Here is a 16511-nt window from a genome sequence, read left to right as displayed (position 1 = left end):
CCTGAAGCAGGGGGATGAGAACCAGGTTTGAGGACACCTCTCCCTCCATATTATTTCTGACCATCCACCCTAACTCTTGCCAGGGCTTCAGGCCTTTAAGACTTTACTTCCTGAAGACCCCAGAGTGTGCTTCCTCCTTCCCCAGCCTACCCTCAATCTGGCCATGGCTGCCTAGTCTGCCAGGCCTTGGCCAAAGCCACATGCGCATTAGGGTGTATTTTCTGGCAGGTGGGCCTCGACCAGCAGACCGTGAAGCTGGTGTGCACCAACCGTAGGAAGCAGTTTCTGCTGGACACAGCTGATGTGGCCCTGGCTGAGTAAGTGACATTCATTCCCAGCCTCCCCCCCTCCCCAGGACTGGAGAATGAGCAGCTGCCATTGGCGTGGCACTGCCCTTGGGAGTGAGGGTGGGAAGTGGGTACAAAGAAGGAGAAAACAGATATGTTCCCTCTGGAGCGGTGTCTTAGTCAGAGAGGCAGGAAAGTCACGCCACAACAGCCGGTGCCCTCAGACCCTGGGTGGCCTCCAAAGAAGAAGGGAGCCTGGCCCAAGCTCTCCAAGAGAGCAGAGGGCATGAAGCCTTGGCTCCCATGTGAGCATGACGTATAGTAAGATCGTGGCATCCTGCTGACTGTCCCCTTGTCCAGAACCCAAGGCACTGTGGCCATGAGGAGGGGCTAGCCCTGCTCCTGGTCACCCAGTGGCCACTGTATTGTGACCCACCTGCCAAGTCCTGTCATTTAGGGGGTGAGGGTGGGGACTCCACAGGCCTCCAATAGCAAATCCATTTCCCATGCAGGTTCTTCTTGGCTTCTTTGAAGTCAGCCATGATCAAAGGCTGTCGGGAACCACCCTATCCCAGCATCCTGACTGATGCCACCATGGAGAAGCTGGCATTGGCCAAATTTGTGGCCCAGGAATCTAAGTGTGAGGTGAGAGCCCGCGGAGAAGGAGTGTAGTGTCCCTGGGACAGAGGTTTTCTGCTGCCAGCCCTGGAACAAGAGGGAATGGATACAAATAGAGGAGTCTCAGCCTGGGGCTCTCCCCTCTTCCCTACATACACACACACACACACATAAACACACACACATGCACACACACGAGCCCTGGCCTGTCCTCCCACTTGGAGTGTATCCTGAGGTGAAAACCTCCTTGTGCTGTCAGCAGCTCACCTGGTACTCAGCCTCCTGCTGGCCCGACCTCACCGGCTCTGTCCGCTGCCCCCCTCTGCAGGCGTCCGCTGTCGCTGTGCGCTTCTACGGCCTTGTGCACTGGGAGGACCCCACGGACGAGTCCCTGGGCCCTGTTCCCTGCCACTGCCCACCCCCCGAGGGCACCGTCACCAAAGAAGGCATGCTGCATTACAAGGCGGGCACCTCCTACCTGGGCAAGGAGCACTGGAAGACCTGTTTTGTGGTGCTCAGGTGGGAGCCCCAGCCGCTCTGGGCCTGAGTGATGGGCTGTCAGTTCCTGGGCTCGGATCTCGGCTGCAGTTTCCTTTTCCACGGGGGCTTTGGAGTAGACATGCCCCAGGATTTGAGAGCTTCTCTGTAAAACCAGCTGTCTTTGGTCCCAGGGAATCCCAGAACCCTCAGGTGAAGACCTGGGCTGGGTCCCACTGATGGACCATAAGCTGTCCCCCAAGGCTAGAGGGGGACAGCCTTCCCCTGCTGTCCCTCTCCGATTTTTTGGTTCTTCACATTCTCTCCCGTAGGAAACAAGCATCTGGCCTCCTTGGCTTCTGGGGTTCATTGTCATAGTTGAGGTGGGGATCCCTGGGGTCTGGGCCCTGCCTGGACCCCAATTCCTTGGACAGGCCTCAACCCTGCCATGGTGTGTTCCTGCAGCAATGGGATTCTCTACCAGTATCCCGACCGCACCGACGTCATCCCTCTGCTCTCGGTGAACATGGGGTGAGTGTCCCAGACGATGGAGGGGCTGGGCAGGTGCTGGGCCTGGCATTGCTGCCTGAAGGCCAAGGCAGCGCTGAGCCTGGGGCCGAGTTCCTCCTCCCTGTTTTGAGGTTTTCCTCCTTGTCTGGCCAGCCCCTCCCCCGTCCCGCAGCTCTGATCAGAGCCCTGGGGTTTTCCCAACTCTTGAGTGCTAGGAGGACCCCCAAGAAGGAGGGAAGCAATGAGGGGCTCCTGACTGAGGAAGGGTCTGGACTGACAGGGGAGGCAGGCCCTTTCCCGGGGAGCCCCCGCCTGAAGGGGAAGCGGGACACACACGTATCTGGAAAACACACCAGGCCAGTCACGGATGGACTTGTGCCAGTCCCTGGCAGGCCAGAGCCGAGAGCTGGTTCTCAGCCCCTCGCCAGGTCATGATTAGGTACCTAGAAACACCATGGTGATCACAGAAATAAAAGGCGTGCAGAAGCGGGGGGGCTGCTGAACAGCTTCAAACCCTCCCTGGGAGCCCGAGGGGTGTGGACAGCCTTGTGGGATCCTGCAGGCCTTGGAACTGTGGGGCAAACCCTTGTGTCTGTGTGCTTCAAGCCCACCCCAGGGGCTCTCAACATACCCTCCTGCCTCCCCGCCTCCTGTTTCACCCCTCCTCCTCTGGCCCAGGGGGGAGCAGTGCGGTGGCTGTCGGAGGTCCAACACCACGGATCGGCCCCACGCCTTCCAGGTCATCCTTGCCGACCGGCCCTGCCTGGAGCTGAGTGCTGACAGCGAGGCCGAGATGGCCGATTGGATGCAGCATCTCTGCCAGGCCGTGTCCAAAGGGGTGAGCAGCTCCTGCCTTCACCATCACCTGGCCCACCCAGTGCATCCGGGAGCTCTGGGGCCCCTTCCCTAAACCCAGCCCAGCCATGGAACAACATCTGAGGGCCTAAACAGGTGGCCTTTGGGGGCAGCCCAGGCACTGATGATCCTGGAGCTCAGGGCCACCTGGGGCCAGGATCATTCCCTCTGTCACTCCTCCCCACTACCCATACTCCTGAGGTGGTCAGAGTCTTCCTGGCTCTAAGGGGAGGGGCAGAAGGGCTGGCTGGGTCCCTGGAAGATTGTAGAGCTGAGGAGATTTGCCTCCCCACCAACACCCTCCCAGGTCATCCCGCAGGGTGTGGCTCCCAGCCCCTGCATCCCCTGCTGCCTGGTGATCACAGATGACCGCCTCTTCACGTGCCACGAGGACTGCCAGACAGGCTTCTTCCGCTCCCTTGGCACAGCCCAGCTGGCTGACATCAGTGCCATTTGCACTGAGCCGGACAAGGAGTACTGTGTGCTGGTGAGCTGGAAGGGAGGAGATGGAGGCAGGCCCCCTGCAAAGGGAAGCTGTGTCTGCTCACCTGGAGGCCCCGTCTCTGCCTAGGAGTTCTCCCATGACAGCCAGCAACTGCTCCCAGCTTGGGTCCTCTACCTGAGCTGTACTTCTGAACTGGACCGATTCCTGTCTGCGCTGAGCTCTGAATGGAAAACCATCTACCAGGTAGCTCGCTGCCCAGGCCCAGCCCTGAGGATCAGCCAGGGAGGTTGGGAGAGGAGCCTCTAGCTGCTCCCAGGGCCTGGCTCTGTGTGGCACAGACCAAGGCCAGAGGTGGGGTCTTGCCTCTAGGATCCCGAGGACAACGACCTAGCAGTAGCCCTGAGATTATGTCAACGTGTAGGGCCACAGAGGTAAATTCAGGCTCCCTAGTGAGTCTGTCTTGAGGCTAAAGCTGAAAATAGAACAGGAAACCACTTCCTGGCCTCCTCAAATCCAGTCAGAACACATGAATTAAGTGCTGATGGTGAGCCTGGAGCTGTACCTGAATGGTAGGGTCAGGATTGGAAGGGCACTCCTCTTTACCCTCAGAGCTCAACGCCTGTCAGATAGGATACTCATTTCAACCCAGGGCAACTTGTTTTTTTAATGTATGCTGTATACCAGCCCTGTGGAAGCTCTGGCCTAGCTTCCGACAGGATCTTTTCAGGCGCACAGCCCATTGCTTGGGCCTGCCTGAGAGCTGAGGCTTCCCAGGAAGGAGGGGGCTCAGGAGCACCGCCTGCTGCCTGCAGAGGCCCCTGGGGCTGCTCAGGCCCTTCCTCGAAGCTATTCTGGGGAGAGGCTAAAGCTAGAGCCCAGGAACCTCAGCCTCCAGCTCCCAGAACATAGGGGCCCTGTGCTGCACCCCTTACGGATTTCCTGCATGCCACCAACACAGGTGGACCTACCCCACAAGGCCATCCAGGAAGTTTCCAGCAAGAAGAAATTCGAAGATGCCCTGAGCCTCATTCACAGTGCTTGGCAGCGGAGTGACAGTCTCTGCCGTGGCAGAGCCTCCCGGGACCCCTGGTGCTGAAGCCAGAGTTGGCTGGCTTCCTAGGGGGGAGCAGAAAAGGGAGGCCCACTGACCAGCACTTCACTGTCATCGCTGTGTCCTCGCGTGCACAGAGCTGGCTTCCCTACCTGCTCGCTACTGACTCCTGCCCTGGGTGGCAGAACCACTAAGCAGAGCTTAACACAGGGTCATTGAGCCTGGTGTGTCCACTCCAGGGGCCCATAATGTGCCCAGCACTCGCCATCCTGCCCAATGGTGGTGACTAAAGAGAGCTGGAGTCAGAGGGTCCGAGCCCCATGGGCTCTGTGGGCACTCCCTCCTCCCCGGGCGCCTCCACCTTCAGTCTGAGTCATCTCTGCAGGATGGTGCCGAGATGGTACGCTAAAGGGCACAACAGGGAGTCGGGGGGCTAGAACGCCCTTCTTCCTCGCCTCAGGTTGGGGCCCCACGTAGAGGCTCCTGGCCTCCCCAGGGCACTGAGTGCCTGGCCATTCTGGTTCGTTTTTGAACACTTGCCCAGGCCGTGCAGGGAAGCTGGAATACTGAGATCTCCGTGCATGTTTTCCCCTGACTAACTCCATCCTGGGCACCGCCGCCCGCCTTGTAGGTCCTGCCGGGGGAGGCCCTGCATGCCCACCGCCCCGGCCCACCTCCACCCCTCTCTCCTCCCCACCCCCACCCCACAGCTGAGCGTGGGAGCAGGCAATCAGGCCATCTCCTTCTGCCAGGAGCAGGGGGAAGGAGAAGGGGCTTAGGGAAGTGCCCAGCCCACCAGCCTGCAATGTGGTGGCCACATGGATGCCTCCTGACTGTCCCCCACTTGGCTGGAGTGGGGCTCTTTTTGAGAGCTTTGTCAAGGACCCTTGTGGAGGAAAGGATTAGGTGGTTTGGGTTCTGTTTTTGTTTTTTAAATAAAGTAGACATGTTATATTGCCATGACTTTTCATTGACAATTTTCTGACCAGGGTGCGGGGGTGGAGTCTCCAGCTCCTTCTCTTGGGTCCTCCCATTTCTTCGCTCGTTCATTTATTCTGCACATGTTCCTTGATCTGTCGTCTGCTCTGGGCCCAAGGCTCCAGCCACCCTCTTGGCATTTGCTGTCTGAAGGCGCTCAGGCCCAGGGGGTTCTCGGCCTGACATTTGTCCTCCCTCTTGTTTCCTGCAGCTGCCAGACCCCGCCCCAGGGCCCTCTCCCCTGCCTACTTGCCTGCTCACCTAACCCCCAGGGATGGGCAAGCCAAGCCTGACTCCTGCCTCCCCGCTCTGGGGGGTGAGTGCCAGCCGCTGTAGGGGTCAACTCATGAGTTTGAACCATCCCTGTGGCCTCTTGCTGAGCCTTCTGGTCCAGGGCTAGATGGTAGGGGTGTGGGGAGGTGGCAGGGGAGCTCGAAGGCCTTTCCGCCATTTAGGATTACTACCTTAAGGGCTTCACCTAAGCAGGAAAGGGGTGCTCTGCTGGAGAGGTGGGGTAAAAGCTACAAAGGTGTGGGTCCCAGGCAAGGTGGATCTTGCTCCAGATTTGATGTGGACTTGGGTGATTTGGGGTGACCCCAGCAGAAGAGAGCTGCCTTGGAGGCAGAGGTCCAGGTGGGCGTGGCGGTGCTGGACCCCAGCCTGAGCAGATGGGTGCCCGGTGGCCGTGCTGGGGGTACCGTTCCTTCTCACCAGGCACCCAAGGGCCATTTCCACCCAGGGCCTGGCTCTCCTCTACCAGCCTTTCCTTCCACATGGACAAAGCCAGAACCAGTTGCTGCAGTGTCTCCTGCCCCAATCCAGGAGAGGGTTCTGCCAGGAGGAGGGGACAGGTCTGGTGGGCAAGTGATCATGGTGTGAGGGACTAAAGCCACGAGGTCACTTCTTGTATCACGATGGCCCTTCCGCCTCCTATACCCCAAAGGCCCTGAGGTCTTGGGGGGCAGGAAGGGAGGATTAGGAGCTAGTAAGGCAGAGGCAGCAGGGGACGGGGGTGGAATATGGCCGAAGCACTGTGCTAGGCCATCCATCTCTAATCCTCCAAAGAACCTTTGGAAGTGGGATCAATATTCCACTTTACAAATAAAGATACGCTCAGAGAGAGCCAATGACTTGCCCACAGTCACACATATTAGCTGAGCTGCAATTCAAACACAGTTCCACAGGGCTCTGGAGCTTTTCTCTGCCTCTGTGGGAGACAGATTGGAAGACCGAGGCTCAGAAAGGAAAAGCCAAATAGATGGTGGCAGGGGTGGGAGCAGGGCAGTTGCTGTGTGCCAGGAGCTTCCTGGGGCAATTGCCCTGTACCCAGGGCCCTGAGCTGCAGCCTGACTGGCTAAACCAGAGGTGGGGCAGGGGCACTGGCCCTTCACCCCAGGGCCAGAGTGAGGCAGGAGGGCAGGAGAGGCAGGAGGAGGTGCCTGGGCTGGTTGGCACCTTCTCCCGGTGCCCACTCTTCCTGCAGCCCCTGGTGACCTTTCCCCCAGATCCCAGGGTCCAGGCCCTCCCCCGGCCGGGAGGTGTGGGAGGCAGAGGCAGCTGGGATTGGTCAGAGCTGGCACAGGCGGGTCCTAGGCGCCGGCAGTCCCAGTGACTGAGCCAAGCAGGTGACAGACGCAGATCAGGGGCTGCCAGGCAGTCTCTGTGATTCCCGGCCCTCCAGACATGGCCCCAGGCCTCCTCAATCCCCGGCCCTGTGGCCCTTTGGGGTTGCAGATAGCTTAAGCGCCGCCCCGGCCAAAGCCCGCACTCATGCCTATGCCTCGGGCACAGCCGGCTCCTGGCACGGAGGCCACGGAGGAGGTGCCCCCAGTGGTGGACCTGGTGCTGGGTGCTTCGGCCTGTTGCCTGGCCTGTGTCTTCACCAACCCCCTGGAGGTGGTGAAGACGCGGCTGCAGCTGCAGGGGGAGCTGCAAGCCCGGGGCACCTACCCACGGCCCTACAGGGGCTTTGTGGCCTCCGTGGTGGCCGTGGCCCGGGCCGACGGGCTATGGGGCCTGCAGAAGGGACTGGCCGCCGGCCTCCTCTACCAAGGCCTCATGAACAGTGTCCGCTTCTACTGCTACAGCCTGGCGTGCCAGGCCGGCCTCGCCCAGCAGCCTGGGGGCATCGTGGTCGCGGGTGCCGTGGCTGGGGCCCTGGGAGCCTTTGTGGGGAGCCCTGCTTACCTGGTGAGTGAGTGCCTGTCCCCTTCCTCCACCGCCCCGTGACCCGCTCCCATGGGACGCTGTAGCCTCCAAGGCCGGGCAAAGTGGGCTGGGTGGGGTGGGGCGGGGAGCGCTGCTCCCTGGGAACAACCAAGCCCAGGCTGGAATCTGCCCCTTGACCCAGGTAGCACTCCCCGGGGCCCTGCCCTGCCAGGCCTGAGCCAGGGAAGGGGCAGAGAGCAGCAGGGGGTGTGACAGCTCAAACTCTGGAGTTGTCACTTTTCTTCCCATGTGGCCTTGTGCAAGCGAAGAATAAACGCTGCCACTGGGCGAGGGCTTCCCTGTCCCAGCATTGGCTGGGTGCTGCCCAGTCCCACCATCTCATTTGGTTCTCCAAACGGCCCTCCAAGGGCAAGGAAACAGAGGCATGGAGAAGGCTAAGTAACTTGCCCCGAGTCACCCTACGTTGCAAACCCAGACAGACTCCCCCTCAGCCCTCTTCCATGATTTCCTCTAAACTTCAGGAGTGGGGTTGGAAAGGCCTGGGTTTGGGGGGCCCTGAGGGATGCCCCTCAACATGCACACCTCCCTCCGCTGCCCTGCACTCCTTCCCCAAGCCCTCAGCTCCCTCTGCTCTCACAGGTCAAAACTCAACTGCAGGCCCAGACGGTGGCCGCGGTGGCCGTGGGGCACCAGCACCATCACCAGGTGAGAGCTGCTCTCCCCGTGGCCAGGGCCAGACGGGCTCTCAGTGACCCCGCGCCCCCTCCCCACAGAGCGTTCTGGGTGCCTTGACGACCATCTGGCGGCAGCAGGGCCTGGCGGGGCTGTGGCGGGGCGTGGGGGGCGCCGTGCCCCGCGTCATGGTGGGCTCGGCTGCCCAGCTGGCCACCTTCACCTCCTCCAAGGCCTGGGTGCAGAAGCAACAGGTGAGGGCCTGGGGGCCTCCACTGGCATAGAAGGTCCCTGTCTCCTTTCTTCCCATCGCACCCCAGACATCCCCAACTGGAGCCCTGCACGGGGAAGTTGAGGGGGTGGTGACATTCGAGCCCCTTAAGAGAGCTTGGGGCCCTGCCTCTGTCCTCCTTGTCGGGTGGGGGGGGGGTGCAGCAGTGAACCCTGCAGCTGGTAAGGCCTGGGGATTGGAGTGGGGAGGGGAATGGCTGGAGGGTCGTTCCTGCGGCTCTCCCAGCCCCCACGTGCTGGGAGGGTGGGGGGGCTGCCTAGGGAGGACAGGAGGACCGTTGCAGGGGTCAGCAGCCCACACCATCCCCCAGTGGCTCCCAGAGGACAGTTGGCTGGTGGCCCTGGCTGGGGGCATGATCAGCAGCGTGGCCGTGGTTGCAGTCATGACACCCTTCGATGTGGTCAGCACGCGCCTGTACAATCAGCCCGTGGACGGAGCTGGCAGGGTGAGCTGGGGACGGGCTGGGAGAGGATGTGGGAGCTGGGGGGCATGCCTCCCAACACACACACAGCCAGAGACCTGCAGGCCCGCGCCGCACAGGCAGACACACCGATTCAGCTTGTTTGCTGAGTGCCTGTGTCCCAGGCACACCCTAAGAGCTTTCATGTCTCATCTTACCCCATTCCTACAAGAGCACCAATCTCAAGACGAAACCAAGGCTCAGAGAGATTGAGTGATCTGCCTGAGGTCACCCAGGGGTTGGCAGAGGAGCGGGAACTGAAATCCAGCCAACTTGGAAGCACAGGGTCATGCATATGACTGGGCAGTTTGTGCCCATACAAATGTGCCCACCACGGGGCAAGTTAGGGGTGAAATCCACCACATGCCACCACCCAGGCCAAGCACCCTAGCCTGGGGCTGGGGCTTCCTAGAGGAAGAGACCCCCTTTTCTAATATCGCAGCCCATAGGGTCCCCTTTTTGTAATTTTCCCAACCAGGGGTAGGGTACCCTTTTCTGGTTGGCCCAAAGGCACCATAGTTACCAACAGAAGCCCTGGAATCAGCTGTGTCAGCCCAGGCCCACCGGCCCCTTTAGTGACGCTGCCCATGTCCGTCCCCAGGGCCGGCTGTACGGGGGCCTCGCCGACTGCCTGGTGAAGATCTGGCGGCAGGAGGGTCCCCTGGGGCTGTTCAAGGGCCTGGGCCTCGCCTACCTGCGCCTGGGCCCCCACACCATTCTCAGCATGCTCTTCTGGGACGAGCTCCGGAAACTGGTGGGGTGGGCCCAGCAGCAGGGCACCTAGGGGCCCCCCACCCCACCCCAGGCACTGACACAGCCCCACACTCAGGCGGGAGAAAAGGCCAACCCAAGTGGGGCAGGGTGGACCGCCCCATGGCCCAGCCGGGCCAGAGCAGCCACCGGGTCACTGCCTACTCCGCTCCCCTCCAGAAAGTTCTCTTTCCTCTCTGTGTGGGGTTAACACACCGCAGAGTCTTGCTCAGTCTTACAATAGCCGCTCCTGGCACAGACACTCGCCCCGAGCTGGGTGACCTACGTGCATCAGCTTGCTCAGGCCTCAGACAGCAGTAGGAGGCAGGCAAGACTCCTCCTCTGCCCACGAAGAAGCTGCGGCTCAGAGAAGTGGAATAACTTTGACCAAAACCACATAGTGACAGTCAGGACTGGAACTCTGCCGCCCCAGACCTGTGCTTCTGACAATCGGGACCCACCAGGCCAGGACCATGGGGGACAGGAACGCCCCCTAAGGGACCCTCAGGACCCCACGGGAAGACCCTCAGGTGCACAGTGAGGCTGCGGCATCATCATCGGAGGATGTTTATTGATGGCCCCCCATTTGTACACATCCTTATGACAATTCTTGAAAGGGAGTTCTCGGGATGCCCATTGCTCAGATGAGGACACTGAGGCCAGGGAAGGGAAGCAACTACGCCCTTTCCCCGGACTCCAACAAAACCCCTTCCCTGCCATGGGCATGCGCTTAAGGCCCCACGCTGACTCTGTGCTACAGATGTGGACACTGAGTCCCCGGAAGGGACAGGCCTGGCCCAGGGTCAGGCAGTCTGAACCCCTTTCCCCACCATGCCCCACATCCACCAAGACTGCCCCACCTCCCACCCCGCACACTCCAAACCAATAAAGTTTTCTACTTTGTTTATTTCAACGAGTCCCCGCCGCTGGCAGCCTCTCTCCCCACCCCGACCCCCACCCTCCGCCCTTTCTGTGGGATTCCAGCAGGCCAGCCCCACCCCACCTGGCCCAGGTGACGCCTGCCACCTAGTGGCCGCAAGGGGAACGTCACGGCTGATTCAGGCCTGTGGGAGGGGAGGGCCCCGAGCCGGACGGACCCCAGAAGAGGGGTTCCCAACCCCAGGCTTTGGGAGGACAGCCCTTAGGCGTCAGGCTGAGAGGGCAGAGACTGGCGTCAGGCTGTGAGGTACAGACATCCCCCTCGCAGACCTTGGGCTGAGAAGGTGGGCAAGGCCCACCTGCAGAGAGGGCAGAACCCAGACCTAAGCCTGTGGCTTCCGGAAGCTGTTGTGTGGTTCAGGCACTAGGGGAGGATGAGAAAAGTGGATCTCAGGATTCACAGGATGAGCCCCAGATACCCCTTTACTCCATGCCATCCAGAAGGGGAGCATGCAGGCACAGGTTGGCTTCCAACACCCCTTGTCCCTGGACATGGGGCCAGGCCTCCTAAGGCCCTGGAAGGGTTAAGGCTCTGGCCCTTCTCCTTCCCCTCCCTTCCCCTCCCCGGGCAGGCCCCTGCCTCGGCCTTTGACCCCTCCCAGCCGCTGCTGATAACTTTGCCCCGCCCGCCCGCCCGCCCGTGAGGCGATGTGTTTGTCTCTCCCAGAGCAGACCTTGCCAGAGCTGGGCCCAGGCCGCCATGCTCACCCTGCCCCTCCTCTCCTGGCTCCCCAGCCTCCCCTCCCTTGAGTGGGGCTCCAGCCTGCTGGACAGCCTCCTGCAAGGTGAGCCGCCTCCTCCCCATTCCTGCCTCAGCCTCGCCCCCTTCTGGGCACCCTCAGGGACAGGGTGGGCCCCCCCCACGTGAGGGCACCTCGGCTGCCCCTCCCCCAGACCCCACCCACCAGGCCTACCCCCCCAGCCCGCCCAGTGCCCCTCGTCCCCGGCCCCTGCTGCCACCCTCGCAGGCCTCATCGGGGCGTGCGGAGTCTCGGTCCTGAGCAGCCTCCTGAAGGTTTACTTCTTCGTGGGCTGTGCCAAGTGAGTGCCCACCTCCCTGTCCCGCTCCTGTCCCTCGGCCCCAGGGCCCTGGGCCGTGGCCCCGGCCTCTGAGGGGAGGGCAGCGGGGAGAGGCCACCCCTTCCTCTCAGGGAGTAGGGCTGGGGCCACCTTTGCTCACCCCACTCTGCCCTCAGTGACCCCAAGCGGAGTCTGGAAAAGGAGCGGCTGCAGGCCCAGTGGGGCTCGCTGGAGCTACTGCACGTGGCCGGGCTGGCCTTGTTCCTGGCCATCGTGGGGTCCCGGGTGGCCGCCCTCGTAGTGCTCGAGTTTTCCCTCAGGGCCGTCTCCTCGCTGCTGGCCCTGGGCAAGGTGAGACTGCGGGCAGTGGGGCTGCTGATGGCTCTGGCCGCTGGGCCTCAGTTTTCAGCCCCGGGACACAGGAGGCTGGACCCCACAGAGCACCCCCGCCCCCTCCCCCCCCCCCCGTCATTTTGCCACCCCTTTTCTGTAAGGTTGTGAGTCGAGGTTGCAGGTTGCTTCCTCGGGTTTTGACAGCCAAAGCAAAGTCTTCACCTGGAGTGGATACAACCCCAGTTTCAGGAAAACCAGAGCGACAGCTCCTGGGTATCAAGAGCTTCCCAAATGCCAGGCCCTGGGCCAGACACTCAAAGGGGAGCCATCCCACTGAAGCCTCACTATGCAGGGGAAAGGGTTTGCTGTGGGCCCCACGCACAGAGAAGGAAACCGAGGCTCTGTGAGGTTGAGAGTCTTGTCTGCAAGGCAGAGGCAGCCTTTGGAGAAAGGTCTTGGAGGCTCTGAACCACCCCCCTCAAACAAACACATGCATCCCAAGTAATAAGACATGACTGAAAAAAAGCCGAAAGGAATGGTCCCTTACGGTTTGACCCAAAGCCAGTATTCCCTCTCTGGGAGCAATTCCCAAGGCCCCCCAGGCTCCTACCTCCTGTAGAGTGCAGTGTCTGTAACCCGACAGCCCTCTTGGTCCTGCCACCCACCTCCCCTGTCCCTACCTCCCCCCAGGACTTGCGGGGCACCGAGAAGCTGCAGCTCTACCTGCTGGGCCAGTACTCGCTGGGCTGCGGCCTGACCTGCGGCCTGAGCTTCCTGCAGGAAGGCGCCCCTCACAGCACGCTCAACCTGCTGCTGGGCCTCGGGCTGGCCGCCCTGCTGGGCACGTGGGCCCGGCGCCTCCGCCGCCACATCTACTGCCTCTACGAGCTGCACAGCAGCCAGCACTACTGTGGCATGTGCCTGGGCCTGCTGGCCGGCGCCCACGACCTCCCGCAGCTGCTGGGACGCGCCCTGGCCGTGGCCTTGGCTGTGGGAGACCTGGCGGCTGTGGCCCTCATCAACCAGGACTTCCTGACCACCTCGGAGGCCGTGCGCTTCTGGACACCACTCACCATCTGCTACACGCTGCTGGTTATCCACATGCAGGGTGAGGCTTGCGGGTGGAAGCTGCAGGGGGGCCTGGCAGCGCGCGGCTGAGTCACTCAGCATTCACATCCCGCTCGCTGGCCTGTGAGGACAGTTCCGGAGGGCCGGGTCCCGGGGCAGTGGTTCAGACAAGGGGACAGTGTTTAGTGGGAGCACCAAGGGATACAGTGTTTGAATTGGGCTTTGAAGTATAAGCAGGAGCTCCCTGGGAGAGATAAGAAGGGAAAGAGATTCTGGGCAGAGCGGACCTCATTTGCCAAAGCCCAGAGGTGAGAGAGAGCATGGAGTGTAGAGGGGATGAGGCTGGCCAGGTTTATAGGGGTTTGATTACAAGCCCCTTGTCAACCAGGCTGGATAGTCTGATGAGAAGCTGTTGCTGATTTTTAGGCAGAGGAGTGCCTAGCTCACATGTGGCCCCTAAGAAGCACCCCTGACTGCAGAGTGGGGTTGGGGTGGAAGCAGTAGGGGCGGGAAGAGAAGTCCAGGCAGAGGGAACAGCAAGTGCCAGAGCCCTGGGGTGGAAATGAGCTTGCCATGTTCAGGGAACAAACAAAAGCACAGGGTAGTGAGCATGGGGGGCTGGGTCAGAGGTGAGTAGGGAGTAAGTTGTGTGGGTTTGGGTCAGATCCGGCAAGAGGTGCTTGCAGGCAAGGGAAGGAGTTGGGATTTTTCTCCATGTGCAGAGGGAAGTCATGGGAAGTTGTCAGCCGAGCGGTGACCTCATCTAGTTGAGCTTTGTAAAAGATCACTTTAGCTGCTGGGTAGACGGGGGATCCTAGGATGAGACACAGTCTCCGGCCAGGGTGGGGCAGCAGGAGCGGCAGGAAGTGCTCGGTGCCATGTATTGTGCAGAAAGAGCCGTGGGCTTACTGCGGGACGGGTGGGCACGCGGGCAAGAGCGGAGGCAGGACGACTCCTGCACAGGGAGCCTGGCGGGGCCCCATCCCGAGCTGGCGAGACCCCAGGAGGCACAGGCAGGCAGGGAGGCCTGCGGGATGAGCCGCAGGTCCCGGGACGCAGGGGTGCCAGGCGCCTAGTACAGGGCTCAGAGAGTGGGCTGGGGAGGGGAGGAAGGCAGGAGGGCTGCAAGGGGAAAGAGGGCGGATGGGGAAGCCAGGAGGTCCCAGCACAGGCCCTGCGGGACCCTGGGGTGGGCCCAGGGTGCGGCGGGCCGTAACCGGCATCCCGCCTGCCCCCACCGCAGAGGAGCAGCGGCAGCGCGCAGGCGCACAAGGCCAGGTCCAGACGGTGCTGGTGCGCATGGGCGGCCTCTTCGTGCTGCTGTTGACCGTGGGCCGCTGGCTGGACCTCTTGGGTGTCCTGGTCTCCCTACTGGGCGAACTTTGGTGTCTGGTGGGCGTCCGCACCCTGCTTGACCTTTGCCAGATGCAGGTGGGTCGCTCCTACCCCATGCATGCCCCCCGCACTGAAGTCCTGCTGCAGACAGCCCTGGGAGCCTCGAGAGGCCAAATTCAAGAGGAGTGGGGTGGGGGCAAGGGGAGGTTAGCCCAGTGTTAACCTTTGCGCCCTCTGTAGCCAGCCTGGGGCGTCCTCTGGGTCTCTGGACGGGGGCCAGTTGAGCAACAGCCCCCCCCCCCCCCCAGTCTGCATCCCACTCCATGCTGCACCCACAGACCCCTGCCAGAAGCCCCAGAACGGGAGAGAGGTCCCTTCTGATAAGTGGTGGGCGGACTGAGGACCTCCTCAAGGAAGATGGGGAAATGGGTGGTGTCCTCCCTCGTTTTCTCTCCACCCTCCCTTAGGATTTTCCATCCCAGAGGCCTTCAGTGGCAGCTCCAAGACAGCCTCTGCCCTCAGCACCTGCCCAGCCCCAGAAGACGGACCCCTCCTGACCTGCATCAGAGAGGACTCGGAGTCGTCTCAGGCCGCAACAGTCTGCCCGGCCCAGGCCTGGGTGCCCAGTTGCTGGTGCTGCCTGGAGTGGGGGGTGGGGGGTGGTGGTGGTCAGGGCTGGCCCCCACCTGAAGCTTGGGGTGGACGCCGGGGGCCCCAGGGGACAAGGGAGGGCATCCCTTCCCCATCCGCTAGGGCCGAGCCCCTGAGAGGTTGGGGACATCTGGAGGCTGCTTGGGTTGGTCCCCTTTTTCTCAGGGTGGGCAGTGGATACACCCCCCTCAGACTGGTGTTCCCAGGCAGGATGGAGGTAAGAGGGGTAGAACGGAATCCTCAGAACAGCCTCCCCCTTTTCCGGCCTCCCTTGCCCTCTCCACAAACAATAAAGGTGATTTTCTCAACCTGTGCCTTAGAATCATGAGTACACAGAGAGGGTAAGAGGCTTTTCTGAAGTCACACAGCTCTTTGAGCTGGGGCAGCTCCTGGGATATATGTCTCAAGGCTGGTTCCCTTGGGGGTCAGGACAGAGGAAAGGAGTTCAGGGTTGAGGTGAAGAGGGGAGCAGCAGCCCTTAGTGCCATTGGATATTGAGGTGGGTGAGGAGATGATGTGGATGGAGAGGGTTGGTGCATGTCACTTGGCCAAGGGCCCAAATGTAGGCTTGGGTGGCCAGTGCCCACATCCTGTCCCAACCCAGCCTGAGAGGCAGCTGGAGGGAGCACAGGGACCCCAGGGCCTCCTTGGGGACTTGGGTTCCCAGCCCTGGCTCAGCCGAACCCGCAAGTATCTTCCCATTTCAACTGCATTCAGCCTCAGATCCCTGCAGGGCCCAGCTCAGGTTGGCCTCAGAGTGTATGGAAAAAGGCCCAGCCACCGGGCCAGCTCCACTGCCCACCTACTAGGTGACCTCAGACAAGCCACTGACCCTCTCTGAGCTGTCACAAGAACAGCTACTGTGCATGGGGTTGGCACCCACACTCACTATCTCATTTTTTGTTGACAACATCCCCAAGAAGCAGGTGCTGTTATTAGTCCTTTATACAGATTCAGAAGAGGTGACATAAACTACTCAAGGCCACATAACCAGTAAGTGGCAAGGCCAGATGTGAATCCAGGCAGCCTGACCCTGGAGCTCAAGTGCTTTGCATACTCCCTGCTGTTTCCTTCTTGTTGGAAATTTGGAGCCAACAAATCAGGATTGTGTGAAAAATAAGGAATGTTCTGGAATGTGTTTCAGCCACCTTTGTCCAGGAGCCAGAGGCTCTACTGCGATAATCATCTGTTGTCCCAGGCATCCAAGCCGTAGGGCAATTTGATTCCGTGGGGACTGAGGCCCCAGCTCAGGGCTCTTTCTAGGAGAAGCCCCGTAGGGCAAAAGAGACAAGCAGCCAGTGAGCTTCCTGTGGGTGGTGAGAGCCAGGGTTGCCTGGGAGCAGCTGGGAAGGCATCCTGGAGGAGGTGAGGCCTGGAGAAGGTGCTTGAGGGTTCCAGCTTTGACGGGCCTCAGCCTCACAGCAAAGATGCCACGGTCACGGGAAAGCTGCTGCTTCAGAGCAGACGGAAACTGGCCTTTACTGCCCTCCCTGCAGCACCTGGGAGTCTGGACCCAAGACTGGGGCCGGGTGGCTTCAGCTCATTCCTGCAAGAATGGCTGCCCTTCCGTTAGCTTAAGACCAAATTCTGAACTGTTGCTC

At 61.2% G+C, this 16511-nt stretch overlaps 3 protein-coding genes and 1 long non-coding RNA gene across 8 annotated transcripts in view; 3 read left to right on the top strand and 1 right to left on the bottom strand.

Moving 5' to 3' along the window:
• The window catches only part of PLEKHM2 (pleckstrin homology and RUN domain containing M2), a 36144-nt gene extending 30938 nt beyond the window's left edge, over positions 1-5206 (top strand). For 4 of the 5 annotated variants that reach the window (XM_077151190.1, XM_077151187.1, XM_077151189.1 and 1 more), the window contains 8 exons: positions 229-317; positions 800-932; positions 1234-1424; positions 1848-1913; positions 2571-2730; positions 3055-3234; positions 3319-3435; positions 4151-5206. In XM_077151190.1, coding sequence (XP_077007305.1) covers positions 229-317; positions 800-932; positions 1234-1424; positions 1848-1913; positions 2571-2730; positions 3055-3234; positions 3319-3435; positions 4151-4288 — 1074 coding nt within the window. In that variant the 3' untranslated portion in view covers positions 4289-5206. Of the gene's footprint in view, positions 1-228; positions 318-799; positions 933-1233; positions 1425-1816; positions 1914-2570; positions 2731-3054; positions 3235-3318; positions 3436-4150 lie in introns of those variants that run through there. The other variant, XR_013171250.1, reaches the window with a different exon arrangement.
• Positions 5207-6224: 1018 nt separating this feature from the next.
• Positions 6225-10471, top strand: SLC25A34 (solute carrier family 25 member 34). Its single transcript, XM_077151193.1, has 5 exons — positions 6225-7411; positions 8030-8095; positions 8164-8316; positions 8665-8799; positions 9416-10471. The coding sequence occupies exons 1-5, from the start codon at positions 6992-6994 to the stop codon at positions 9596-9598; spliced, it is 957 nt and encodes a 318-aa protein (XP_077007308.1). The 5' UTR covers positions 6225-6991; the 3' UTR covers positions 9599-10471.
• LOC143674873 (uncharacterized) lies at positions 9979-14164 on the bottom strand. Its single transcript, XR_013171251.1, has 3 exons — positions 12930-14164; positions 11684-11865; positions 9979-10867 (listed from the first exon to the last, which is right to left on the bottom strand). It is a non-coding gene; the product is annotated as an uncharacterized LOC143674873 (long non-coding RNA).
• Positions 11149-15210, top strand: TMEM82 (transmembrane protein 82). The gene is made up of 6 exons (XM_077151191.1): positions 11149-11288; positions 11472-11544; positions 11700-11874; positions 12547-12964; positions 14168-14355; positions 14727-15210. Exons 1-6 carry the CDS (start codon positions 11204-11206, stop codon positions 14814-14816), a joined length of 1029 nt encoding a protein of 342 aa, XP_077007306.1. The 5' UTR covers positions 11149-11203; the 3' UTR covers positions 14817-15210.
• The last annotated feature ends 1301 nt before the right edge of the window (positions 15211-16511 follow it).

This window comes from Tamandua tetradactyla, chromosome 2 (assembly GCF_023851605.1).
Source record: "Tamandua tetradactyla isolate mTamTet1 chromosome 2, mTamTet1.pri, whole genome shotgun sequence".
In the NCBI taxonomy this organism is placed as follows: Eukaryota; Metazoa; Chordata; class Mammalia; order Pilosa; family Myrmecophagidae; genus Tamandua; species Tamandua tetradactyla.
The sequence above is the reverse complement of the archived record's forward strand: the minus strand, read 5'-3'. Positions and strand labels throughout refer to the sequence as shown.

What these genes read in the sequence shown, in the direction of transcription:
- SLC25A34 (XM_077151193.1), top strand. Translation starts at nt 6,992, where the DNA reads ATGCCTATGCCTCGGGCACAGCCGGCTCCTGGCACGGAGGCCACGGAG. An exon ending in GGCACCAGCACCATCACCAG is followed by an intron (nt 8,096 to 8,163) that starts GTGAGAGCTGCT and finishes CCCTCCCCACAG; the next exon opens with AGCGTTCTGGGTGCCTTGAC. An exon ending in CCGTGGACGGAGCTGGCAGG is followed by an intron (nt 8,800 to 9,415) that starts GTGAGCTGGGGA and finishes GTCCGTCCCCAG; the next exon opens with GGCCGGCTGTACGGGGGCCT.
- TMEM82 (XM_077151191.1), top strand. Translation starts at nt 11,204, where the DNA reads ATGCTCACCCTGCCCCTCCTCTCCTGGCTCCCCAGCCTCCCCTCCCTT. An exon ending in CGCTGCTGGCCCTGGGCAAG is followed by an intron (nt 11,875 to 12,546) that starts GTGAGACTGCGG and finishes ACCTCCCCCCAG; the next exon opens with GACTTGCGGGGCACCGAGAA. An exon ending in GCTGGTTATCCACATGCAGG is followed by an intron (nt 12,965 to 14,167) that starts GTGAGGCTTGCG and finishes CCCCCACCGCAG; the next exon opens with AGGAGCAGCGGCAGCGCGCA.